Source organism: Zea mays, chromosome 10 (assembly GCF_902167145.1).
Source record: "Zea mays cultivar B73 chromosome 10, Zm-B73-REFERENCE-NAM-5.0, whole genome shotgun sequence".
In the NCBI taxonomy this organism is placed as follows: domain Eukaryota; kingdom Viridiplantae; phylum Streptophyta; class Magnoliopsida; order Poales; family Poaceae; genus Zea; species Zea mays.
In genome coordinates this window covers 147,553,003-147,578,401 of record NC_050105.1, presented here as the reverse complement: position 1 = coordinate 147,578,401, position 25,399 = coordinate 147,553,003, and the positions used below count along the sequence as shown (strand labels likewise).

General features: G+C 45.0%; 3 protein-coding genes across 4 annotated transcripts; 2 read left to right on the top strand and 1 right to left on the bottom strand.

Annotated features, from left to right (window-relative positions):
* Positions 1 to 4,769: 4,769 nt before the first annotated feature.
* On the top strand, positions 4,770 to 5,731 carry LOC103642125 (uncharacterized). The gene has a single exon (XM_020545716.2). The coding sequence runs from the start codon at positions 5,156 to 5,158 to the stop codon at positions 5,483 to 5,485; it is 330 nt and encodes a 109-aa protein (XP_020401305.1). The 5' UTR covers positions 4,770 to 5,155; the 3' UTR covers positions 5,486 to 5,731.
* Positions 5,732 to 9,936: 4,205 nt separating this feature from the next.
* Positions 9,937 to 11,479, top strand: LOC103642126 (WUSCHEL-related homeobox 4-like). Its single transcript, NM_001301461.1, has 3 exons — positions 9,937 to 10,577; positions 10,705 to 11,004; positions 11,127 to 11,479. Exons 1-3 carry the CDS (start codon positions 10,317 to 10,319, stop codon positions 11,316 to 11,318), a joined length of 753 nt encoding a protein of 250 aa, NP_001288390.1. The 5' UTR covers positions 9,937 to 10,316; the 3' UTR covers positions 11,319 to 11,479.
* An 8,535-nt stretch (positions 11,480 to 20,014) lies between these two features.
* LOC103642994 (filament-like plant protein 7) lies at positions 20,015 to 24,760 on the bottom strand. Of its 2 annotated transcripts, none has more exons than XM_020545614.2 (6): positions 24,650 to 24,760; positions 23,745 to 23,815; positions 23,542 to 23,674; positions 21,220 to 23,152; positions 21,091 to 21,151; positions 20,015 to 20,894 (listed from the first exon to the last, which is right to left on the bottom strand). In XM_020545614.2, exons 2-6 carry the CDS (start codon positions 23,796 to 23,798, stop codon positions 20,373 to 20,375), a joined length of 2,703 nt encoding a protein of 900 aa, XP_020401203.1. In that variant the 5' UTR covers positions 23,799 to 23,815; positions 24,650 to 24,760; the 3' UTR covers positions 20,015 to 20,372. The 2 variants fall into 2 exon arrangements, with proteins under 2 accessions (XP_020401203.1, XP_035819463.1); XM_035963570.1 differs by lacking the exon at positions 24,650 to 24,760 and adding an exon at positions 23,962 to 24,602 and having other exon boundaries at positions 21,094 to 21,151; positions 23,745 to 23,848.
* Between the last annotated feature and the right edge of the window lie 639 nt (positions 24,761 to 25,399).

The following is a 25,399-nucleotide window of genomic DNA, read 5'->3' as shown; positions in this document are numbered from 1 at the left end:
GACTGCTGAGGCTCAGCTACTCGCTTCAAAAACCTTGCCACAACGATTATGTGCAGTTACCACTCCCTTAGCACCTACTCCCCTCCTTCTCTCCCTTTCCTATCTCTTACCACTGTCCACTGGAATCCTATAGTTCACACTTCACAGGATGTATGTAGATTGCATAGTTCACACTTACCAAGACCGATTAGGCGTCCTAATCGTTACCCTAAGCACGATTAGGCGCCTGGTTGGTCCTATAGCACGACCAGCTGGTCGCCCGACTTGTAATCACTTCTATCAATGCTGACGCATTCGAGAAATGTATCAATGCTTAAAGGCAAACAAAAGGTTGGATGGGCATCGCGGATACATACCTATGATAGCACCACAATGCATATTTGCATACGGTTCCTCACCAGTCAAGATCTTCCATAAAACTATCCCAAAAGAGAACACATCCACCTGCATGTGTAAAACCAAATATTTGCCCCTGGAACCGAAGCGCCTGCCACCCACTCCAAGTCCAAGCCTTGCATCCCTGGAAAGAGAATAGAAATTTTCAGAAACAACGTGGCGAGAAACACTGCTCAGATTTATGAAAAGAATGCAGAGAGTGGACACACAAAAAAGAAAGGTACTTGCCGCCGCCGTCGCTGCTGGCCGCGGGGACGACCACACTGGGGCTGCTCCATCCGATGGAACCGTGATGGGCGACGGCGTCGGGCTCGGCCAGACCTGGCATGGCGACCGGCGCGCAAGTAGGTTGCCGGCCGTGCAGCAGCGGCATGGCGGCCGCGCTGCTACCACCGGCTACCGAGCTCTGCTGCTGCTGCTGCATGGCGAAGTGGCGCCTCGGGTACATCGGCGGCAGCCCAACAGCCAGCCCAAGCTTCTGGACCTTGACGAAGTATTTCTGGGCGTGGCTCCGTATCTGCGGCGCGCATTGTGTCGTGTTGATTCAGAGCTGAGTTTCAGTTCTTGGACATGTACGAGTACGAACGCGCGCACGCACTCAAACGTTTCTTTGATCAGCAGCTAAGATTCGGTACCTGGACCGTCGTCTTGGTGCCGACATGCTCCTCGATCTTCTTCCAGTCGCGTCCAAACCTAAGAAGAGAAAACAGATAACTCAATGACCATCAAGTCCACTCATCATGTCCTTGGTAATAGAGGTTATAGAAACAAGCATAAAAAGGATCAAGTGTCACACCGCAGTCCCCATCTAGGTATGTGCCCGTGCGTTGCAACGGAACACAAATTGAAGAGCCTCCAATGGCTCAGGGCCCTAGCGACGGGCGCTCACGCCCTCACGGGGAACAGTGCCTTGTTGCAGAGGAGCGCGAACCCCAACGCGCCACCACTCGACGCCACAAAAAAAACTGGGTAACACGGTAATTGAAGTAGGGACCGAACCCGTGGATGACGCTCCCATCTTGCAAAACGTGATGGACAGTGCCATAGTGCTCAAATTTATATGGACAAAAACATGCAAGACACATTTGCAGTTTACCTCCAGTATAATGTGTCATAATAATGGTAACAACAGAAAAATAAAAATGGCATGAAAAATAGACTCTTATGCTGTCTTCAGCAGTTCACTCATATGGTCACTCAAAACACTGTTTTTGCACTGTAGACTGTACTGTTCGCAGAATGGAGTTTGAATATGGGGATGGGTAAGCTGCTAGAGATAGCCTTAACATGATATACAGGGCACAACCAACATCACACAAATCTAGAAAGCCACAAAATCTCTTCACCCGAAGGTAACAACCCCACTACAAGTAAAACAATACAGCCACAAGAATCAACATGAAAATAACCAAATTTTCATTCATGTTATGAGCCAAAAAGTTAAGTTACAACATCTGTCATATGGTGTGCAATGCAGCATTGACACTAAGAAATCAGAAGTTTCACAAGATTTAAGCTTTCGACTACAGACAATGTTGGGAATATGGCAAAATCATCTCTATTGCTAACACAAATTCACTATATTGTCACAAAATATAAGTAATCCAAGAAAGATTTTTTTGCCTCATATGGTCAGATATAAGATTTTCAAAAATGCATGTAGAAACTAAGGTACTGGTTATAGTCAGTGATGTCGAGCATGGTACAAGAAAATGAATGGCTTTTCAAAACCTACAATTGAAGCATATGACTTCTTTGGTGTCTCCTCCAGTGGTACAGGGGGAGATGAAATTGGAACTTCTTCGGCACTTCATTTATGACCTCAGGAACATGTGTTTCATCAATAGGCTCCTCCACATCATTCCACATCATTCAGTGGGTTACAAACCGCCTCCCTATTCAGAACTTCCTCCTTCAGATTAAGTGCAGGCTCAGCCACAAAAAAAGGCAATGTCATATAGGTAGTATCAGGAAATGAAGAGAAAGAACGGCATAAATTAGAACACCAGATTGTGCATCCTGTGTTGATAATTCAGTGATGCACTTGTTAAAGCTCTCTTAGTTGTTCATTAAAATGAAGGGTTAATCAGCTGTTGAGTTACTATCCAAGATATTCTATTTAGTATGGGTTTAAATACCCCAAACTCAGTTGAAGTGTACAGTATGGCTGATAAGAAATGTAAGCAATTTAACACACCCTGATAAGCACTACCTTATCTATGTGAGCATAGGCGTTCTCGATGCCTGTCGCGTCCACTTCTCCGGCCACTGTGGCTGCAACTGCGGCAGCAATCTCAGACGGCCGAAACCCTAAGCAGCCGGTTCCTGTAGTGCAGCAAGGCAACAACATGTACAAATTGTGTTAGCTCAAGGGCACGAAATGGCATCATGATCCATACCAATCTCCCTCAATAAAATGACAATCATGTTCGTGTTTCCACCATTGAGCTTGTTCAGGAAGTAATCCATGTAGGAGAAAGGTGTGATGGCCTTCATCCTCCAGTTGAGGGTGGTTAGAACAAGGAGCTCCATTCTATGGACCGTCTTCGCCTCAAACACATAACACACATCTCCCACCTGATTGCACACGCCAAACTCGCTTAGAACAAGATGAATAAGAAGAAGAAAACAATGTTCATCTTCGCTGCAATGCCGAACACACAGTTTACCCACCTGAAGGTCCAGAGATTGCAGGACGGGGATTTCCTCCATCTTGGCAGCCAGCGAAAGCGAAAGTGCAAAACACACGCCACCGAGAGGAGTTGCGTCATCCAGTCCTTGTTCCTGGAAATGACACCGGTGATACACATCACTGAACTAAAAAAGTTACTGAAAGTCACAGCATTGGCAAGGTAACTAAGAATGATCTTGTGATTCTTACCAGTAGCTCAGACACTCAGACAGTGAGAGGAAACGATTGAGATAGTTCACTGCCAAGTAGGCAGTGAGAGGATGGAAGCTGTAGTGTGTGTAAGCCTGCAGAAGGATCACGAGTTACTAATCATGCCAAAAAAAGTGAAGCTATTGTATGGTAATGATTCACGTGAAATATATTTGTCAAAAAATATAATTTGAGTCTGGCCTAAAAATGTGTACATGTTTTTCTCAAAAATATAAAAAGAACAAGGTTGAATCAGACAATGCATCTTTAGTACTCTGTATCTCGTGATTCAGGAAGCGAACGAAAGACCAACTTTGGCCGAGATGGTCCCGTGTTTCACCCATAGATGCAGAAACAATAAAAACGATGAATAAAACTCAAGCAATCATGAAAATGGAACAGAATGTGCTCCTACATGTCTCCTAAGCAATGAGCTAAAATGTGCAGCCACACCTGAACCTGTGGCACTCAGATCAATCAAGAACCAACCTTCCAAATCCAGTCGATGGCCTCCCGGTGGATACAGAGACCACCGCCGCGCAGCCTCTCGCCGTAGCACGCCCTCGGCATGTGCTCCCGTTCCCCTCCGTCCGAGCCACACCGCCTAGCGTCCTCGGCGGAGCAGAACAGCGCCTTCCGCACCCCGGCCCTGCCGCCAAAGCGCAGCCACGATGGGGACTGCGAGCCCGGGCGAAGCGCTGGGGAACCACCAAGCCGAAGCGCAAAGGGCATGGCAGCGGCGTCGTCAGTGACGGTGAGGGAGAGCCTAGGCATCGACGTCGGCGGCAGCGAAGGTTATCAATGTGGTTGGTCGCTAGGGTTTTTGGGTTGGGGGTTTTGGTGATCCCTTGTGAGCTGTGAGCCAGCGTGGGGAGCGCGCACGGTAGCCGGGAGGCTCCTCCATGGCGCGTGCTACGACGGCGGCTGTGCCTAGGCGGGCGTGGAATCATGGCGGGCGGCCGTGACTCGCGGCGGGAGGACGGGCGCGACGTGCGCGTGACCCACGCGCGTTGGGCGGGGAATCACGGCTGGGTGGGGGCGGGCGAGCGACGGGATCCTCGGCGGGGGAATCGCGTCTGGGTGGGGGGGGCGGTATCCTCGGCGGCGGTTGTCTGCCGTGCGCGCGCGGGATCCGCGGGAGGCTGGGGAGAGCGGGGGCAGTCTATAGATGACGCTTAATAGTTGTAGAGATATAATTCTGGCTCCGCCCGTGGTTACTTTCACTATATTATTATGCTCTCCTTTCGCTATACTGTACATCTAGTGATATACAAGGATTTGTGATATTTTATTTGATAATTTAATTGTACGATATTTTTGTTAAATATCGTAGATACCGTAGTATATCGCGTATCGGTTTCGCTAGTGTCCAACGGACAAATTAAACGACGACGTGCCGTCGCACACTCTAGAAAATCTCCCGGCAGAAGCAGACATCAGCTAATGGACAACGCTGATGTCTCCGGGCGTCTATATTAATCCATCTGGCATCTGTGGCCGGTAGCATCGACATCGATCGATCGGCAAGAGGGCTAACGGAGTCCAAGAATCAGTTTAGACTCCTATCAACCAGCTAGAAATTTCCAAAAAAGAAAAAAACATTATTGATCCACAGCTGGCTATTCCAAATCAATCAATAGTGGCGGACCAATTATATATGGTCAACCCCCTCGCCATTGCCTGCAAGCAAGGTATCTGTCTCCCCGTTTTATGGCTTGTTGATCAGGCCGTCTTCGCTCGCTGACCACCACCGCCTCGCTCGTCGAGCATATAGCCATGCCATGGCAAGCACAGGCTCAGAGGGATAGATAGGTCCAGTGCAAGCGCGCAGGCATCGTCATCCAGGGAGGGTGGTGGCCCGTGGTCCACATCGATGCGATGCCGGTTCACGTTGCGCTCCTCGCCGTGCCGGCGGTGGCCGCTGGGTTCCTGCAGGCGTTCCAGTTCGCGTTCCTGCTGTGGCCCTTCAACCTGGCGCTGCCGCTGGCGCGCCACCTGCCGCACGCGTGCATCGCGTTCCGCGGGGTCGCGTCCTTGTACGGAGCCGAGCTGCGGCGGTACGCGGGCGCCGCCGCCCGGGCCGCCGTGCCCGTGCTGCAGCCGCCGAGCCACCACCGGTACGCCTCGCTCCGCGCCGTGCAGCAGCGGGCGCACGGGGATGCCGTCGTCGCGCACGCCATGGTCGCGCTCGTCGACATCTCCTACTGATGCCGGCCGCTTGCATCGCGACTCCGGGCGCACTTCCGGGCGATTCCTCAGCCTTTTAGCATGCCGTCCCGAGTGTAAATAAAACAATATATACCTGTTCTTCCTCCCTACCTTCGTCAGCTGAGGTGTCTAGTTTGTTTCTTCACCATGGACCTGTGGCGAGCTTCAGTGTGTACAAGACCGGAATTCGAGTTGCTTGATGTGCCTCCTGTTGAAGTCGTGACTACTAGTACTAGTATCTTGAACTACATTGCGATAGGCATAGACCATGTCAATTCTGTACAGTATGTCATTTGAAGCTACTAATCAGCGAACGGTCGTAAAAAAACAGCGAACTATCAGATAATACGTAACTTATCCTTTTAGGAAAAAAAACAAACATCTATTAGAAAGAAACAAAACAGAGGTACAACATGAAAATACAATCAAGAGAGCTATTATCCAGAGACTGTACTTAAAAATAAATAAAGAACCCATCGATAAATTCCAGCAAAAATGTGAAGACTCATACCCCATCACAAGAATAAACATGCTAGGATCTTTTCACCTGGTAAAAATGAATGATGAAGAGCTTAACATCTCAAAGCGTTACGAAGATACTATCCATAAGTACTTAATTTTATTGTTATTAGTAGATGTTCTTTTTAATTTCGATTCAATTGTAAACGAGTTGCACTCGTGTTGCACTCAGGAGAAAACCTGCTTGTCGCACTGAGTGATTTTTAACTAGGCAAACTCTATTGTAATTCTCATCGGATAGAATTGAGATCACTTCTCTAAAAACTATCTGAATAAAAAAAAGAAGGGTATCCAATATATACCCAATCATTGGCAAGCAAAAACTTATATGCATCTATAATCTCCGTCCCAACAAACAATATTTTGCTTTCCTATCAGGAAAACTTACCTTAATAAATCTCTTAGAGGCAGACCTGTAATAAGCAACAACCAAAGTTGTAAGGACTAAGGAGCAAAGGTTTTTAAGAAAGGGAAATGCTCTGCGCCGCGTACGAGGTACGACTCATGGCGTCCAACTCTTATACGACTATCTATATTTTTTATGTATCTAGATCTAGACCCACATGAATGGCTGCTTTAGAGGAGTCGAACATGTACAGTCGTACTCGTACATATAGCACTACTCTTTAACTCTCTTGGGCCGCAATGCGAGTGTTGGGCCGTCTAACTCTCTTGGGCCTGAACGCGGACTCAGCTTCATTATCAGTAGCTCCTTCGGTGCGAGCAACAGAGGGTAGGGTAGGCTCTGCTCGCAGACACCTCCCCGCCGATCAGTCGCTCGCCGTCCGCCCGGCCGGCTTGACGTACGCTGCGACCTGCTCCAGTGCTCCGGCGTGCTAGCTTTTTCCTTTTCCGGGCTTTTGGCATTTCACCGCTTTATCGGGATTGACACGACCTCTTTTCACTAATCCCACAGCACATTGTACAGTACTACATCATCCCACCCGTACCAGGAACTAAATGTTTATTAGGTTTTAATTTAAAACATGTAAAAAAGTGGTGTTTTAGTTCTTGATATTAGGTTGTTGGGTCCATATATATATCATCAGATCAAGATCAAGGCTTCAATAATGCATCTATATATTTTCAAGGCGATTTTCATCGAACACTTGTTTGTTCGAGACAAGAACTTTAATACAATTCACATACGCATGCTGCTGCATATGCCTGTGTGTTAATCCCCATAATGCATGTAGAGCTCACTCCCCTGGCCTCTCTCCCTCATCAGCCAGCCCGGTCCTCTTGTTAGTAACATCATTACTGGGGAGTAAAAGCCCGACCGATTTGACGGGCCCCCGACACACTGCATCTGCATGCTGCATTGGTGTGCCATGCATGCATTGTGTGTGTGTGTGTGACACTACTCCCCTCATCAGACATTGCTTTGCTTGCTAGTAGGAGTACTTCAAAGTTACTAAGCCCGACTGTCTGATCGATCTCATGCCAGGACCAGCCCATGCACGCATGCATATGTAAGATCAACCAGTCGTGATTACGAGAACCACCTGCGTCTGCGTGCAAATATATATATGCTACCAGTCTCTTTCACATGGAAACATATGCATTTGCACGCACCTCGTTTTCCTGGGTGTACCCGGCAACTTCCGCACGAGAATGATGCATGTGCGTACCAGTTATGTCTGCTAATTTGCATGTCATATTAGCTTCCTTTTCTCCTGTTGCTCTTCTGCCTGCTCTTTTTTTAGCTGGGTTATTAATCGGTTTAGGTTAATCAGCAAAGCCGGGGAATGAGTATACATGTTTTTTTGTCGGCGTGGTGGGATATAATCCTCTACAGCATGTCAGCATGGTACTGTTTATCTACATGTGTTAGTCTCAAACAAGGCATATACACTGGTGCTGTCAGGGAGATTCAAAATTGCAAGCATCACAACACAAAAGACACAAGCAATTTCTTTATCAGAGTTCGGTTTTCAAAGGAAACCTACGTCTCTGTTGAGCTGTCTCTAAAGACAGGTCTCTTTCAACCCTCTTGAGCGGTTCCAAATATAAGTTCAAGCCCTCTCTTTATTCTCAATCGAAGGACCTTAGTCTCCACAAAGAATGGAAGTTGAAACACAAGCACAAGAGCACAGGAATGCAACATTCAACTCAACACGATCACCCACACAAGGCACTTTCTCTAGCTTAAATCTCTTCAATATAGCACTTGCGAGGCTTTAGATGGCTTAAAGTTGTTGCGATGAATGTATGAAGGTTTGCTCTAGCTCTTGTGTCTTTAACGTGTTGGTTGTGTGTGTATTTATAGGCCCCAACTACACATATAGCCGTTGGAATTGAATGGGCTTATATATATGCACAGTTTGCGGGGACTTGCATCAGACCTTGCACAAAGATGGTTGTTAATTTGTAGCTCGCTTCTACTCCCTCATCTTAATTCTTTCTTCCATATCAGCATTTAGCCGGCTTATAGCCAACTATTATATTTGTTCTTATGGAACTAGAATAAAAAATGTTTATGTATTATATTATAGGACGGAGGGAATAGTTGGTGTACCTTGTTGTGGGTCACAAGATAAAATGCATATGCATGGCTAGCTGTGCAGTATCCTGTTCAAGCTAGTAGTAGGTCTAACGGTGGATGGCGGCGCTAACTCCGAGGTCAACCTCAGCATCCATCATGCTGGTTCTCGCTTTCTCGTTTGCATGCATGCCTTTTCCAATCATATATTAGCGTGTTGCAGCCTCACTGATGATGGTCTGATATTAGAGGTTTTTTAGATGGTCTAATCTTGACAGGGCCTATGTGCCTAGCTACATATAGCTAGGAATGGCAAAACCAGTCTTATTAGATTGTGGCAAGAGATATGCATGCATCGTCTCTTTAATTTGTTGGCCTTCACGCATCTGGTTTTGTGATGCGCAATCATGCAGATGGGGTGCAGGCCAGTTTACAGACAAGGGAGCGAGATGAGTGTCGTCGATCCAACGAAAACGATATCATTCATTCATACAGATAGAGTAGACAGTAAGGCCCCGTTTGGTTTGGGGTGACTAAAGTTTAGTGACTAAAGTTTAGTCACTTTTAGTCTCTAAAGAAGCAAACATAGTGACTAAAGTGGGGTGACTAAACTTTAGTTCTTTAGTCACTAAGGGGTGACTAAAATGGACTAAAGTAGTATTTTTACCTTATTTGTCCTCTCCACTTTCTTCTTATAGCAAACATCCATTAATTAATAGGGGTAAAATAGTCATTAGTCACAACAATTAATGCCCTTTAGTCCGGTTTAGTCACTCGAACCAAACGGGGTACTTCAGCGACTAAATTTTAGTCACTAAACTTTAGTCTAGTGACTAAAGGAACCAAACAGGGCCTAAGTAAGATACCAATACCAAGAGATCGAGGCTAATTAGCACATTTAAAATGGAGGGACTAGAAGGTTGCTAAATAAATTACTTGCTCTGGTTGCTGAATAAACTCTTTTTAAAAAGAACAGTACTACCTGATGAACTTTACTATACTCCGACCTGCAGCTGCAGGTACAGAAGACACGAGCTTTCTATACATCTGAAGACTGAAGTAGTGAGAAGCGTCCTCCATTTTGATTAGCGAGGTGAAAAAGCTAGCTAGCTGTCGCGTGATCTGGTAACATGCACTCCGAATACTCTAGTTATTAGGTGAAGATTAACCGGGTCGTAGCTAGGCTGGATTCAAACTCCCGCTTTAACAGCATGCGAACGTACAGAGCGGGGAGAGAGAGAGAGAGAGTCGATATATATTCTCCCCATATATTCCTTGTCAATCGTCATGAATTTCGACAGGAAAGGTGAAAAGAGGGCAGCTCCATGCGAGAGAATTTTACCTTTTCACCTTTATTACTGCTCCTGCTTTTCGTGGCTCCGCTGATGATTGCGATTCACCACCACCACCACCACCACCGCTCTAGCTGCTGACGCCCTTCCGATCCATCAGCAATCTCCACATTCCCTGTCGCCCGCCGGCCCCAAGACCATGAGCTAGCTAGAGCACGCCTTTACCTCGACATGCATGGTCGTCTCGGTCGATCGCACAACACTCAAACCCTCGCTACGGCTACGTACAGCACCGGCCTTCTTAGCTTTCTTTCTCCAGCGATCGATCGTCTCCGGCCGGCCGGCCGGTCTCCCCATATATAAACTCGCGAGGACGCTCGATCCCTTCTCGTCTAGTAGTCGTTAGCATAGCCCTAGCCCTCAGCTTTCCGTTTTTACATATAGTACGCACTCTCTCGCTCGATCCGCTACATCGGTCGCGCGCCTAGCTCTACAAAGTTTGAAGCTTTGTAGCTCTACATCTACAGAGTTCATTAGCATGAGGCTTCACCATTTCCATGTGGCTTACTTGGATAAAGCGGCAGGCTCGCCGCCGCCGTCGTCGTCACCACCATCCATCTCACCAGCATCTCACAGTCACAGCTCGTCGTCTGCTGCCACCATCGTCCCTCTGGCCCTCCAGCAATACTGTCTACGCCCGCTTGCGCCCAAGATCTCCTTCCCTGAGGCGAGGAAGATGGTCGTCCTTCCTGAGTTCGCTCGCGTCAGGAATGCTTCTTCGAGGCTGCTAAACTGCACGGTTAGGCTATAAACCAAAGAGAGAGCCCATGTACTAGCTAGCTAGGAGGACAGTAGTAGAAACACATATCTCTAGCATGCATGGTGTACGTACGTATCTCTTAATTTTCATTGTATCAAAGCTGCAGGTGCAAGTGCCGCCGACGACGACGACGGTGGGTGGCACGACGCGGTGGAACCCGTCGCCGGACCAGATAAGGGTGCTGGAGATGCTGTACCGCGGGGGGATGCGCACGCCCAACTCGTTCCAGATCGAGCAGATCACGGAGGAGCTCGGCAAGTACGGCCGGATCGAGGGCAAGAACGTCTTCTACTGGTTCCAGAACCACAAGGCCCGCGAGCGCCAGAAGCAGAAGCGAGCTGCCCTCCTCACCCTCAGCACCACCACCACTGCTTCCACGCTGCTACCACCAGCTGCTGAAACCAAGGTATATAACTATATATGCATTGCAGCAGCTTGCGTTATGTATATATGCATTGCATGCATAAATTTAAATGCAGTGAACAGCTAGCAGTATCATCATATGTACGTACGTATGCATGCATGCAGGAGGGAGTGGAGACGAAAAAAGAAGAAGCGTGTGAAGATGCATCGAGCCGCAAGCGGAGGTGCAGGGCCTGGGAAGATGTCGTCGTCCATGGTGGCGGCGACGATGCCGGTACGGAGGTAGCTGACGACTACTACACCGACGACGATGTGACCCTGGAGCTCTTCCCGCTGCGTCCTGATCAGGGGAAATAAAGCTAGCTAGCTAGCTAGCTAACTAATTAAGTAAGGCGGACAAGCGTACGTATATGCGTAAAGTATATGCCCGATCCATGTCTATGTCCTCTCGGTCGTTCCATGCATGCATGTTCCCCTGGATCGGGCTGCTGTTCGTGCGAACACTAAACACTTTGGTCATTGGCGCGTTGCATCCACGTGTGTGCTTTGTATGGTAATAGTGTGGACTAATGGACATGCTTGGATTGCTCAAACGTACGCTTCTAGTGACAGTGAGTGGTCAAAAGTGTCATTGACTCAATAGTACTTCGTTTAATTTGTTCAGCCTACTACACCACCCATGAGACAAATCAAATCAAGGGAAGGTTAGATTGATGTCGGGTTGCCAACTAACACCACATGTGATGTCATGTTGCTAACTAACCGACACTGAAAAAGCTCATTTAACTTAGCTCATATCTGGGCGCCAAAGTTGATGACATCACTATCAAGTGGGCCATGCTAAATAGGGTGCCACTATACATGACACGGTTTATAGTGCTTCAACAAGGCACAATGCGATCCATATACGGTTTGTGCCATGTAACACCCAAAATTCCTATTTTTCAGAATTACATAAATTTCTCCAAAAGATTATTTCAACTGTTGCTTTTATGTGAATTCTACAGATAAAATATTTTTTCTTAAGATAAATGAGTGGGTAAATATTACATTTTGTCTATTCATTGCATGCTTGAGCATTTATTCTTGTTTGCATGAATTTAAATTTGACTTTGAATTTGTTTGATTTGAATTTGAATTCAAAAATGAAAATTAAAATTGAAAAGGAAACACAGAAAGAAAAATAACTCACCTCGTGGATCTGTTCTCTCCTTTCCCCTCTCTCCTTCGATCGTGTGGGCCAAGTGGGCGGTCCACTTTCCCCATGCTCGAGCCGAACTGGACCGAAGTCGTAATCCATAGGTTTGTTTTTCTAAGAATAGTGTTCACATGCGTGGACTCTCAATCGCAACGGTTGATGCGTAGGTCCCACTCATCGGAGTCGTCTCTTACATAGAGTCCATGAACCCAATCTTCATGATTATTATGAGGTTTAATATGAGGAAAACTCTAGAAGTACAAATATAACCAATATATTATTATAATAAGAGAGACCAGTCTGAGCCTTCAACAAACATGAAAAAATCCCAACATACAAGGCATAGTCCTAAGTAGATAGGACATGATTCTAAAGGATAATGAAGGCACATTTGTTATTGTAAAGAGTTGGAATCTCATACGACTAGGTTACCAGATTAGACCTATCATGTAACCTACTAGTTTTCATCCTTGTAACCGCTTCCTCCTTGGAATATAAAAAGAGGGACGGGGAGCCCCAAGAGCGCAGACCCGAACACAACAGATTAATATCCACCAAAACATCGGATGTAAGGTATTATCTCATGACGAGAGCCTGAACTAGTCTAAATTTTGTGTCTCTTTGTGCATTGTGTCCTTGGTCACATTGTTTTGTCATATATAATGTTTACTATTACATTCTCATCATGTTAGGTTAACTTGATGGGACCCATATATTGAGTGTTGAGTAGTTTTATTTTCCCTATACCTTGTTTACACCTGCAATTAAGAAGAGTAAACCAACAAGCAAAGGTAACCAATAAGCATCCTACATGATAACTTTCATGAAACCTTGTCAAACTTATATCACAACCTATCCATATGATATCATGATATATCGACAAGTTTTATGATTTCTGACTTCGTTTGCTTTTTATACAATCTAAAAATAAGCGGACCACAAGTTCGTGGTCATGTTTCGTGAAAAGGATGTTCGAAATTTTTGGTTTGTTCTTGGATAAGGCCTCAATTTATGATCGATAACATGAATATCATTTTTTTTGTTTTATATTTTCCATTAATTGAATGACTTTTAGCTCAAATTTGAATTATTCGAAGAAATTCAATCAAATAAAATAAATTTACTAAATATATCAAACACTTCGAAAAATGTGCCAAAATCGCATATGTAGTTCTAGATACTATAGGAAGATAGTAGAAAAGTTTGAGGGCAAAAAGGAAAAAAATAAAGACACTTTGACGAGTGTCCTCCTAGAATACTCGATAAACTACCACTTTGCCGAATGTCTGGAAGTGGCACTAGGCTAAGGCACGACCTTTACCGAGTGCCCTCCTAAAACACTTGGCAAATATAATGTCCTTGACTTGTCGTCAGCGCTTTGCCGAGTGGCTGGCTTTGCTGAGTGTCCAATATTAGCCAAAATGTTTTTTGTCGAGTGTCCAGCTATGCCGAGTGTGTAGCACCCGGCAAAACCACCTCTTTATCTTGTGTTTTGCCGCGAGTAGTGTAGCACTAGCTCGAAAAACACTATCTTTACCGAGTACCCAGCGAGAATTTTGTTATAGTCAAATATTTTAGCACTCGGAAAAAAAAACGTGTCTCCAGTAGTGTATGTAATAGAAAACAAAGGTTATTATCGGAAAACGACTTCTAGATCGGTTTCTATCATGCTAGTAGTATAAACAAAGGCATATATAATTGAAGGATAATACCCGGCCTATGTCTATATGTATTATCTAGGTTTACACTATGTGTGAGATATTGTTAGGCTGTGCATGTAATCTGGCCGCGTCTCGCATAGAAGAGCCGAACTATGACAGAGATCACCCTATTGAGCAAAGCAGATGGTGTAGCCTCTTGGCTGACACGATAATTATGTCGGGCCGATAAGGCCAGGGCCCAGGGGGCTGAGCAGCTAACCGTTATATATCATGCAAGACAATGCATGGGCATTAAGTAGTGACATGTAATAGCCAATTTATGTACGATCAAAGCTATCTCAAAGACCACAAAAAATAATAAAGAACGTCGTATTACTTTTTTTGACCGCGGGGGGGGGGGGGGGGGGGGGGGGGGAGGGAGGGGGGTTGCTATAATAATCAATGAATAATAACCATATAGAATCGAAACAAGAACAATATAGACAAGAGCACTTAATTAGAAGGAGTCAACAATTCTAAGGCGAGACGACTAGCTAGGGATGATACTTTTTGGCGCTCGAAACCAAATCATGCATATCTGTGTGTGTGTATAACCTTGTAGGCGACGCAAGTTCAGGCTTTATGAGGCAATTATATACCCAGGCCAGGCCTGAGCAGCAAGCCTTCTGCCCCAGCTTTATACAATAATAATCCTGGGCTCGCTTTAAACATATGCATGTACTGTACTAGCGATGACATCATGGTTATAATTGCATGAAACATGCTCTGACGCCGATCGAATAATCATACTGGCTCGGTCGGAAGGCCGGCGGAGCCTGTACGACGTACACGTACGGCGTGCGTGTGTGTGTGCATGTATCCGGAAGGCATCGTGTACCACTCACTCACTAGCAGGAGCAAGCAGTATGCCAGTATGGTCACTGGGGGAATAATGTTCAGATGATGTTCCTACGCCATACGTACGGCGGTCATGGTCCATGTGCACGGTACGCGTTCAGGAAACGTACATCCCAGCGTGTTGGGTGTTCCGCCCGTCTCGCCCGGGCGTCCATCCAACCGGACGACGACGACGGAGCCGCGCCCGGGGCACGGAGCCCAGCGCGCGACGACGACGCCCCGGCCCCCCGACCATGCATGCATGCTGCCGCCGCGCGCGTCCCCCCGCCGGCCCGGGGAGGGACGGCACAGCACAGCACAGCACGAGATGGGGAGTGGTGCGTGCACGCCAGTGTGGTGGTGGTGGTGGTGGCGCGCTTTATCTTGTCGCTCTTTTCCGAGACTCCACCGCAGTCGGGAGCGGCCGCGCCCCGCCTTTCGGAAAGGCGCACACAATGCAAGGACTGGACGTGCGCTTGGAAAACGACGCGCGCAGACCCCAGCTGGGGCCCAGAAGCGTCAGCGGTGGGTTGGGTGACGACGAGCGCCGCCTGAGCCTGAGATGGCTGGCTCGCGCTCAGTGTCAGTGGACTGGTGGTGCCGCCCGCGCCCGGCCCCGTCGCGTGGGGGTGGGTGACGGCCATGGGCGATGGGCCACCGCGCAGGCCAGGCGGCAGGTCACGTCGTGGTCGCGTTCTGTAACGCTTCATCAGGCAGGCCAGGGCCCCGTACGTTGGGCCAGCACCCGGGCGTCTACTTTTTTACTCCGTATATATACACTTCATTTCTGTAGAGAATGAATGAATGCAGCCTTGCACAGCGGATGTCGTCCATGATTTCGTACTTCAACTTTGCCCAGCTTGTTTGCAGTACTGGATCTCCATATGCATATGCTTACCACCAGTAGCTGAAGAAACCATGGCATGCGTTCAGTTTCCAATGCTCATGAATCTCCAACACGACCAACCACCGACCCGCAGACATCCTATATATGTTTGCGCTACGTACGTACGTGGTCCGTGCAACTAGCTAGCTAGATTCTCTTTAACCTGCTACCGATTCTACTCTACATCGCACTTTTTATTGATAACACGGACTCGTTAGGTCAATCTGATGCCAAGAACTTCTAACTAGCCAGAGCGTACCAAAGGTTTATCTTTAGGGAAGTCAATAGAATTTTGAGGTCTCAAGGATGTAGCTCCCCTTGATCCGCGCACGAGTTGGTTCCACGGAACAACTTCGCGCTCCGAAATCACCGGGTTTCGATTCGTTTTCACTACAAAACGAAAAAAAAAAACGAATTTCGGGCCGGTGGTGTTCGAATAAGAACGGATGCCGGGTTGAATAACAAAATCACTGGGGACCCTTTATCAACATGTACTCTAAATTTTACGCTACGAGAATTAAAGATTGGATTAGAATCGAGCTCAATTTATATTAATTTTTTAACTAACATTTATTTACGGCTTTACCATTTTATGAATAGTCATTTGTATCGCCATCCATTACCATCCCTATACACGCTGCTGCCACCTCCGGTGCACGCCATAGAACGATCTCGCCTAGAGATGGCAATGAGTACCTGCTACTCGAAACCCGATGGGTTTTTGCTCATAGGATACGGGTTTAGGTTAATTTCTCTACCCATGAGTTTGTTAATGGGTTCAAATGGAAACCCAACGGGTTCGTGGGCATGGATATGTTCTTCCACTACCCATACCCGCAAACCCATGGGGTTTTAAAACACCCCTTAAAATCAACGTTCATTATAAATATGTCTCATAATATTATTAATTGAATATGCTCTAATTAAAATAAACTTCATGTAACAAATTTTAGGCTAAAATTAGTTATCACTTGTTCCTTTTATGCTAGCTTATTAACATATTGATTGTCATTTACATGATAAATTATTTTTTATGTTGATGTTAGTGGGTATGGGAAATCCGTTGGGTACCTGAAACCCGTATGAGTATGGGTTTGGACAAAATTTTATACCCGTCATGGGTATGAGTTTTTTAGCGGGCGTATTTTTCTTCGCGAGTATGGGTTTATGCAAGTAATACCCAGCGGGTTTTTACTCATTGCCATCTCTAATCTCGCCCTCTCTCCTATGTCTTAGCTTTGATTTCACGGTGGCGGGTTCCTTCTCTCTCGGATGTTCTTGCTCAGCTCTACTCTTTGCTAGGGATGGATGACCGAGGTCTCGAAAGCTCGGTTCTTATAGGCTATATAGTCTATAAAGGGCTTGTTCGGTTAGAGCTGAATTAACGGGAAAATCCTCTTCTTGTATAGGAAGGGATTTAATTTTCTTAATGTACCTCAGTCCACTTAAAACCGAATGGCCGAAGGGTAGAGTCCACATGGAGCGAGACCCTAAACTCCCGGGTTCGTTAGGATTGTAACTAGAGATGGCAATGGGTACCCGCTACCCGAAACCCGGTAGGTTTTTGCTCTATTAGGGTATGTGTTTGGGTCAATTTCTCTACCCATGGGTTTGTTAATGGGTTCAAATGGAAACCCAACGGGTACGTGGGCATGGGTTTGTTCTTCCACTACCCATACTCGCAAACCCATGGGTTTTAAAAACCCGCCTTAAAATCAACATTTCTTATAAATATGTCTCATAATATTATTAATTGAATATGTTCTAATTAAAATAAACTCCATGTAACAAATTTTAGGCTAAAATTAGTTATCACTTGTTTCTTTTATGCTAGCTTATTAATGTATTGATTGTCATTTACATGATGAATTATTTTTTATGTTGATGTTAGTGGGTATGGAAAACCCGTTGAGTACCCGAAACCCGCATGGGTATGAGTTTGGGCAAAATTTTATACCCGTCATGGGTATAGGTTTTTTAACGGGTGTATTTTTTCTTTGTGGGTACGGGTTTGGGCAAGTAATACCCAACGGGTTTTTACCCATTGCCATCTCTAATTGTAACCGTCAAATCCCTGAAATCCCGGTGCAGATCGCGGCGGGATCGAGTGAGACACGGCGAAGGGGGATGGAGCTGACCTCCCGGCCTCAGATAGTAGCCGACACACGCCGACGGCAGCTCCTACGTCAACGTGACACAGATAGCCAGGAAAAGAAAAAAAAAATAAGAGAGTTCAGTATTGGGCCGGCGGGGAAACGTCCTGCTAAGGGGAACCGGTCCGAGGCAAGGTTTCGGCCCAGGAAGCCGGTTTCCCCTTTTTTTCTTCTCTGTTTTCTTTTTAATTTTCCTATTTTCAATTTTATTTTCTATACAATCCGCAAATTTCAAACTTAATTATAAATTGAGTTTTCAGATTCAAGTTAATATGCAACAACCAAAAATATTCAGCATTAGATGCAAGTCATATATATTTATGTATATATTATTTTGTTGATTTTGACAAATGCCTCAAATATGTAGTGTACACACATAACTATTTTAAAGTAATTTCTAATGTGTAGTATTTATTAAGGTATAGTTTAACTTAATCCTTTTCGAAAATAGTTCTAAATTTATAATTCATCAAAGGATAATTTATTTTATATGGGAATCTTTTTATTTAATCCTTATTTGAAAACACATTTTTTAACTCTTGGAAGAATTCTTCCTAAATCTCCAAGTTAGGATTTTGGGTGTTACAAATAACCAGAAAAGGAATACAATGGACCTGGAGAATCACAAGTACTCATACAGAGAAGGCAGATAACTGAGAAGGCAGATAAGCATGCCTTGGCAGGGATACTGTCCAACATAGGTATCTAGATTGCTAACTATGTCCATGAGTATTATTCTGTTGCTAGATTCAAGGCTGCATATGAAGGAAGAGTTCAGACTATGACAGATAGATCACAATGTCCTGAATTTTGGCTTGGGTTCGAAGTATACCCCACCTTTGCTGGGGAGAAGAGTTGGCAGGTCAAAGACTCAGAGGATAAGGGCCTGCCTGGCTGCCTGGAGGCTGGAGAAACAAGCCACCAAGAAAGAAGTTATGTGCAAAAGGTGTGGAGGTTTTGAACACTTCTCCAAGACGTGCAAACTAGAGATGGTAGGTGAAGATGGTGAGACTACTACAACAAACAAAAGGTCAGAACCAATTTCATCTAATTTTCTATTGATTTATGTGTTTCAAGTATGTATCGTTGTAACTGAAAGGTACTCACAGGAAAAGACAATATGGAGTTGACACTGCTGGTCCATCCAAGAGGGCATGCGTGACATCACTGAAAAAAAAGCAGAAAAAAAGACGCAGCAGCTCCTCCAGCTGAAGTGGCCAGAAGTCTCAAGGATTTAGAGTCTAAAGTAGTTGTAAGCTTGTAATTTTGGTGGCTGTAAGCTGGGTCGGTGGCCTCTGAAATTGTTATGTAGAGGCGTGTCCTTTTGGTGCTTGTATGTTGATTTGGTAATATCGGCCTGTGAACTTATAATTTTGGCCTTCTTCTGAACTTGAAGATTGTGAACTAGTAGTAATGGCCTGTGAACCTGTAGTGTTGGCCTTTCTGAACAACAAGTACTGGTTGTCAATCTGTTGAGGAGAAGCAGTCAAATCTCTTCTCACCGGGGTTTCTCTCAACATTCCTGCCATCGGCTTGAGTGGATGTGCTGGATTGCTCCTCCGCCGCCGCCGCCACATTATTTCGCTGCCGGAGGGGAGAGCTAGGGCTCGTCGTTAGAGGAGACAACAATATACCTGGTTTTGCAGTGATTCTATTCTCTCTTCTACACTACTAACTGTATTTTTTCAATTATAATCGAATTTTAGTGCAACCAGCTAAAATAATTTGTATTTACGTTGTTCTCAGTTCATAAAAATACAGGATTTTTAAAGCATATCGATATTTATATTTTCTTTTAAAAAACAGTATATATATAAATGAATAAAATCCAATCTAGTAGCAAAACGAGTTCATAAAATGATTCACATTCAGCATCTGAAATGTTTCTACACTAATCTGGATAAATGTTTATACACTAAAGGCATGTTTATTTTACTCTCAATCCATATAGATTGGGTGTGGTTGAGTGGGTTTAAATCTTAAACAATTCGAAATCCTTTATAATTTTTTCCAATCACATCTAATCCATCTGATAGGAATAACTGAACAAGGTAATCTGGGTAGGAGATATGATCCTGTATCTCACCATACCCTACACCCTAGGCTTTCAGCCCCCACTAGAAACTGTCAAGGAGGATGGATGTATGTTTTTGAACAAATCGACACTTATAGTGCAAGGTTTCTATTGATAGAGTAGAAAGTGCACATAAGAGATGTAACCAAGTTTAGAAACAAAACTGACGTTGCTTTCAGAGAGAGAAAAAAAAGAAAACAGAAACTAAGAGGGGACAACTACAGTCATTCAGAACAGGTTCTTTCGTCAGACGAAGCACACTAACATATATCATTGCCAACATACTAGGCAACTAGCACTATCTCAAACAGGTTCAGGAACCTCCCCAGAACACACAAGGAAGGAGGTAGTCTTCAGAAAACAGGGTCATGAGTTCATGACAGAGCACTACCTCACACTGACACACACACACACACCACACTAATACATACATCATCTACGCAGCAGCCTGCGACTTTATTACTAACCTCACATGAACATGGCTCCACACACAAACGAACAAACTCCATCTACACATGAAACGATGACTTTGCCATGTCCAAAACCTCCATTCTTTCGGTCAGCTAAGAACTCAACACCACCTGCGGCTTGGCCATGGCCTCCTTCCTCCTGCCCGTCAGGATCCTCTTCAGCAGGTTGCCGTTCCCCTTCTGCTTTCTCGGGACAACGGCAAGCCTCACTACCTTCACGTCGGCTTCTCCCTTGCAGGTCCTGTTCACCCTGCACGCCTGCTTTAAGTGTGGAGCCACCGGCATTGGGTGTGAAGAGCTACATGCTGCGGCGGAACCGCCGTCTCCCTCGTCGTCGGCAGGACGGTTTCCTTCGCCTGACGCACTTGGTTCAGTACAGATGATCTCCTTGGTTTTTGGGGAGCCTGAGTAATAGAATCCTCCGTCCTCCATGGATAACATCTCGCTTAGTGACTGCGATCGGGGTTTTCGCTCAGAACGAACAGCGGTCTGAAGAACCTGGTCGAAGAGGATGGCGTCCTTTGGCGATGCGAGCGCTTTCAGTTGTTTTCCCAGGTTTATGATTGTCTCCCGGCACTCGATCAGCTTCTCTGATGCTGTTGAGATCTCAAGCTCCTGTGACACAGATGATATAAGGTCTGGTTAGTAATTCGAGCAAAGAATGGCCGCTAGTTTCAAGTTTAGTTTACTAATTTGGACATCTACAATGTGCTTCGTCAGGGTAGAGAAATTTGCTTGCAAAATATATAGCATGAAGTGTCAATTGCTTTAAGGGAAATGACAAGGACAAGAAAGATCGTAAGGGTCTCACCACCTGCAAATGTTTATCTTCATTCTCGGTGACACTTTTTGAGCCTTGTTTAGTGGAGCAACTGCTAGCAAATATTATGTTAGACAGAATAGTATCAACCATGGAAGGACAAGGCTGAAAAAGAATTACCGTTCAAGCTGATGCTTCGGTTCAAGACAACTAACCCCATCTTGCTTGCCCGTATTTTGTCCAGATATGAAGATGGATTCATGTGTAATGCATTCAGTCATTGTTGATTTACCATCGAGGTGTACCATTATTTTTCTGGATTCTTTCAGCTCATTAAGTTCTGCCCGCAAATGTGAAGCCTTTTCTTCTATAGCTACTTCATTGCATGTCCTCTGTTTGCTAACATCAGGCTTAATATCTACACAGCTTGAGTCAGTTAATAATGACGTCTGAACATTTTCCGGCGTTTTAGGCTCATCTGTTGTATGGATTCCAGTGTGACTGCCTACCGCAACAATTTCAAGTCCATCACTGTTGTTTAATTCCAAATGCTTCATGATGGCTTCCTTCATGTCTGATACATCTCGAAGTGAGAAGCAGTGGTTCATTATCCAATCTAATGTGACTTGTAGGTCATGAACAAAGCTTTCGACATCAGTACTCCCATACAGAAGCTCGTTGCACGCAAAAACGAAATTTTGCAGTACAGAAGTAAGTTCTGATGTATTCCACAAGAACGCACGAGCAACATAGCCTGATAGTGTTCCTTGGCCGTTTTCCTCATCGCCGCCAGATAGCACAACTGTGCTACTACAATCTTTTGATGATCTTTGGATAACTCCCTCAATAAGTTCAATTAACTTCCGGACAGCCTTCTCAATTCTAGGTTGGCGAATTTGGTCGGCTGTTCCAGTGGAGACATCAACTGGAACTAGCTCCTTTCCAGATGACTCTGTGGCTTCTCTCTTTGAACCATATTGTTCCACATGTTTATCATTACATAAAGATGCTAACTTTTCTATCTCTGCAAAGTCATCCATGAAACTCATGTCTGATACTCCTGTGCTCTTACTAGAATGTGCTGTGTGTTTCCCCTTCTTGAAGTGTTCCAGTTCAGACAGCAAGGCTGATGCCCATGAGCCTGAACAACTCACATTATCTTCATTAAAGCCATCCTCAGAGATAGATGAAAGAGGGTTTTCAACAACAGTAGGGCTACCTTTTACCAATTCTGCAGTAGTCCGACCTTTTGACAAATCTTCAAGCTGGGCTTCAACTTGGGAAAGTTTGGAAGTTGTGCGAGCAAGCATAGTGCGAGAAAACTGAAGCTCACCATCCTTTCTAGAAAGAGATTCCTTTATGACCTTATTTTCATCTTCAATTGCATGTAGCCTTGCAAGTAACGGAGAATTTCCATGTGATGTATCATGAGAGTTCTGTACTAAACCACAGGGGTTCTGTGATGTCACTGAATTCGACTTTCTCATTCGTGTGATTCCTGTATCGATACCCACTGTTTCAACTTCACTTCTCATTTTAGCAATGGCAGCAGGACCTGGTAACCTTTTACGTACCATTGAACGCAACCTCTGGCATTCTGATTCGAGCTTGGTTATCTTCCTTACATTCTCAAGATGCTGCTTGTGTGCAGCGTCAGCAGATTTGATACTAAATTTCCTTTCTTCGCTTCGAATCTCAAGTTGCTTCTGCAGCATGCAAACCTCATATCTATGTGAAGAGTTAGATCTTTCGGCTGACTCTAGCTTTACTGCAAGGTCCTTGAACTTTGACTCTATTATTCCCTTGGACTCAACTAGCTCTGTGATGATGTTCTCTTTCACTGACAGAATTTTAGAAAGTTTGACATTCTCAGCATCTAAACTAGCAATTATGTTTATTTTATCCACTATATTTTCTTCCAGCTTCTGAACTTTGTGTTGTTCACAAGAAATCATTTGAGCTGTCTCCCTTATGAGTGAGTCCCTCTCTACCATTGCAACATTTAGAGCCTCATCAAGCTGACAAATCCTCTGCTGCATTGCCATTTTTTCATCTAATGTATCATCAAGTTGTGTCTTGATAGCTAGTGCCTCGGCCTCAGCTTTTTCCCAACCTAGTATCCATATTAGCAATACAAACACTGTTAAAAAAAAGAATTTCCAGCGTATATGCCATTTTACTTTTAGGGCAGTGGACATAGGTAAAAACTACTCCCTTCGTTCCAATTTATAATTTGTTTGAATTTTTTACCTCAAGTTTGACTGGCTCGTTTTATTCAATTTTTTTTCATAATAATAATTATATTTTTTCCTTTGATATCGTTTGCATATAATATACTTTAAGTACGCCTTTAAATTTTTCATGTTTCACAAAAAAATGAATAAGACAAGCCGGTCAAACTTGATAAAAAAAAGTCAAACAAATTATAAATTGGGACGGATGGAGTAGTTATGATCCCGGAATATGTGACACCATAATACTAACATATTGAGCACAGTGTACCTAATATGGCTTCTTCAGCTACTTTTGACTGTTTAGCTAAAATGGCATCCTTCTCAACGCACTCGGAATGAGCAAACGAAAGTTGCTCATTTAAGTCTTGCAAGGATCTCTCTAATAACAAAACCTTCTCCTTCTGCATGGAAGAAAATTCGACGGTTTAGATATAAGAATCTAGTATAACTTTGGAAGTATAGATGACGTACCTCCAACTCCCTTTCTGCTGATTTCTTTCTCCAGAGCCATGCCTTATGATCCATCAAAGGATGCTTTATATCTATCAGTATTCAATGATAATATGAAAAGTTGCCTGGAGATAAACAATAGAAGCAATGTATGTTTACAGCATATCCTGTTTTAGGGTGGATACAGGTAGAACGTTTGCTAGGGATACTAGTTAGCAAGATAAACTCAACAAGATACATATCGAAAAAGCTTCAACTATGAAGTTGTCTCTGCACATTCAGTCATAGAGATCGTATATCTTGAGGAGACTGCATATCCTGAAGTGTGGATTTAATTAGTTATACAAGGAATTGCAGCTGTAACGCAGTAAGGATTGCACCTTACGCAAGTACACTTCCCAACAACCTAACACAAATATTAAAAAGCTAATGAAGTAGGTATAGTGCGAACACGGCAGTCAAGTTGATTGACAGTTGGGGCCAACATGGCACTATCTCCACTGCACTTCTTCCTCCAAATTGACTGCGGTAAAGTTCCTGGCAAAGAACCACACTACACTACTACAGGCAAGGAGTTGGAGAATAGGGGAAAAGGGAAGAGACACAGGAAAACCGAAATGGGGGGAAAAATCTACACGCTGGACAGTGGGCAGCATATCCACAAAAGAGCACTCAGCTTCGTAGCAGGAAAAGAACAACCGTACAACACAAGGTCGCCCAAAAGAAGAACGTAAGGTTCAAAGTGCCAAGCAGCAGCAGTATGACAAGGGAGACTTTGGCATGCATGCGTAAGTGCAATGAAGCAATTGAGCCAAAAACATCACCATCTGAAACCCCCTTATCAACCTAAGCTCTCCGTCAGGTACTAGATTTCCCCCCATCCTTTTCACAACCACCAAACAAAGGAAGACGGAGAGCGTGCTCACCGCAGCCCACACGGCGACAAGATCCGAAGGACAAGAGTAACGTAGAAGGAAGAAAGAGTTCGGAGAAGGCAGCGGGTGATGGTGAGCTGAAGTGCTGAAGCTGAACTGACCTTCAGTGACAGCGAGGAGTGGAGTGGATTGGTGTGGCTGAGCTGCAGCAGGCCTGCAGCTCACCAACACTGAGCTGCCGCTGAGTCACTGTTCCTCCTGTGACAGCATCCTATGGAGGGGAAAGGGAGATGAGGACAAGAGTACAAAGGTGGAGGATGGTAGCTGGTAGGGAGAAAAGGTGAGGCGGGTATAGAACAAAGCTTTCTGTGTGGGAGCTACCTGGCTAAAAAAGGTGTCCTTCCTAGGCCCTTGAAATGACACAAGTACAGCAACGTTGAAACTGATTGACGGTAGCAAGCACTGCATTAACGATGGCAAAGCTGAGTCTTTAGGTCATTGCCGCGAGGGTCCAGGGGGCCCAAGGTTAGCCTCTGCTGCAGGTTAATCGCAGTGTCCAAAACCAGTGAGGAGCTTTAAAGTGTCGGCGGTGCCGGCGCGGTGGACAGGAGGGTTGCGTGCAACAGCATCTGGTTCTCCATTAAATTGGACGTGTTATTCGTTCACCTTAAAGTCCGCATGCTGCTCTCCAGGTGTCGTTGCACCATCTGCCCATCTTATCTTACCACTGTTTGTTTTCCTCGGGTTAGCGAATCATGCTGAAGTTAACATTACACTGTTACTACAAGTACACAGCCTAGA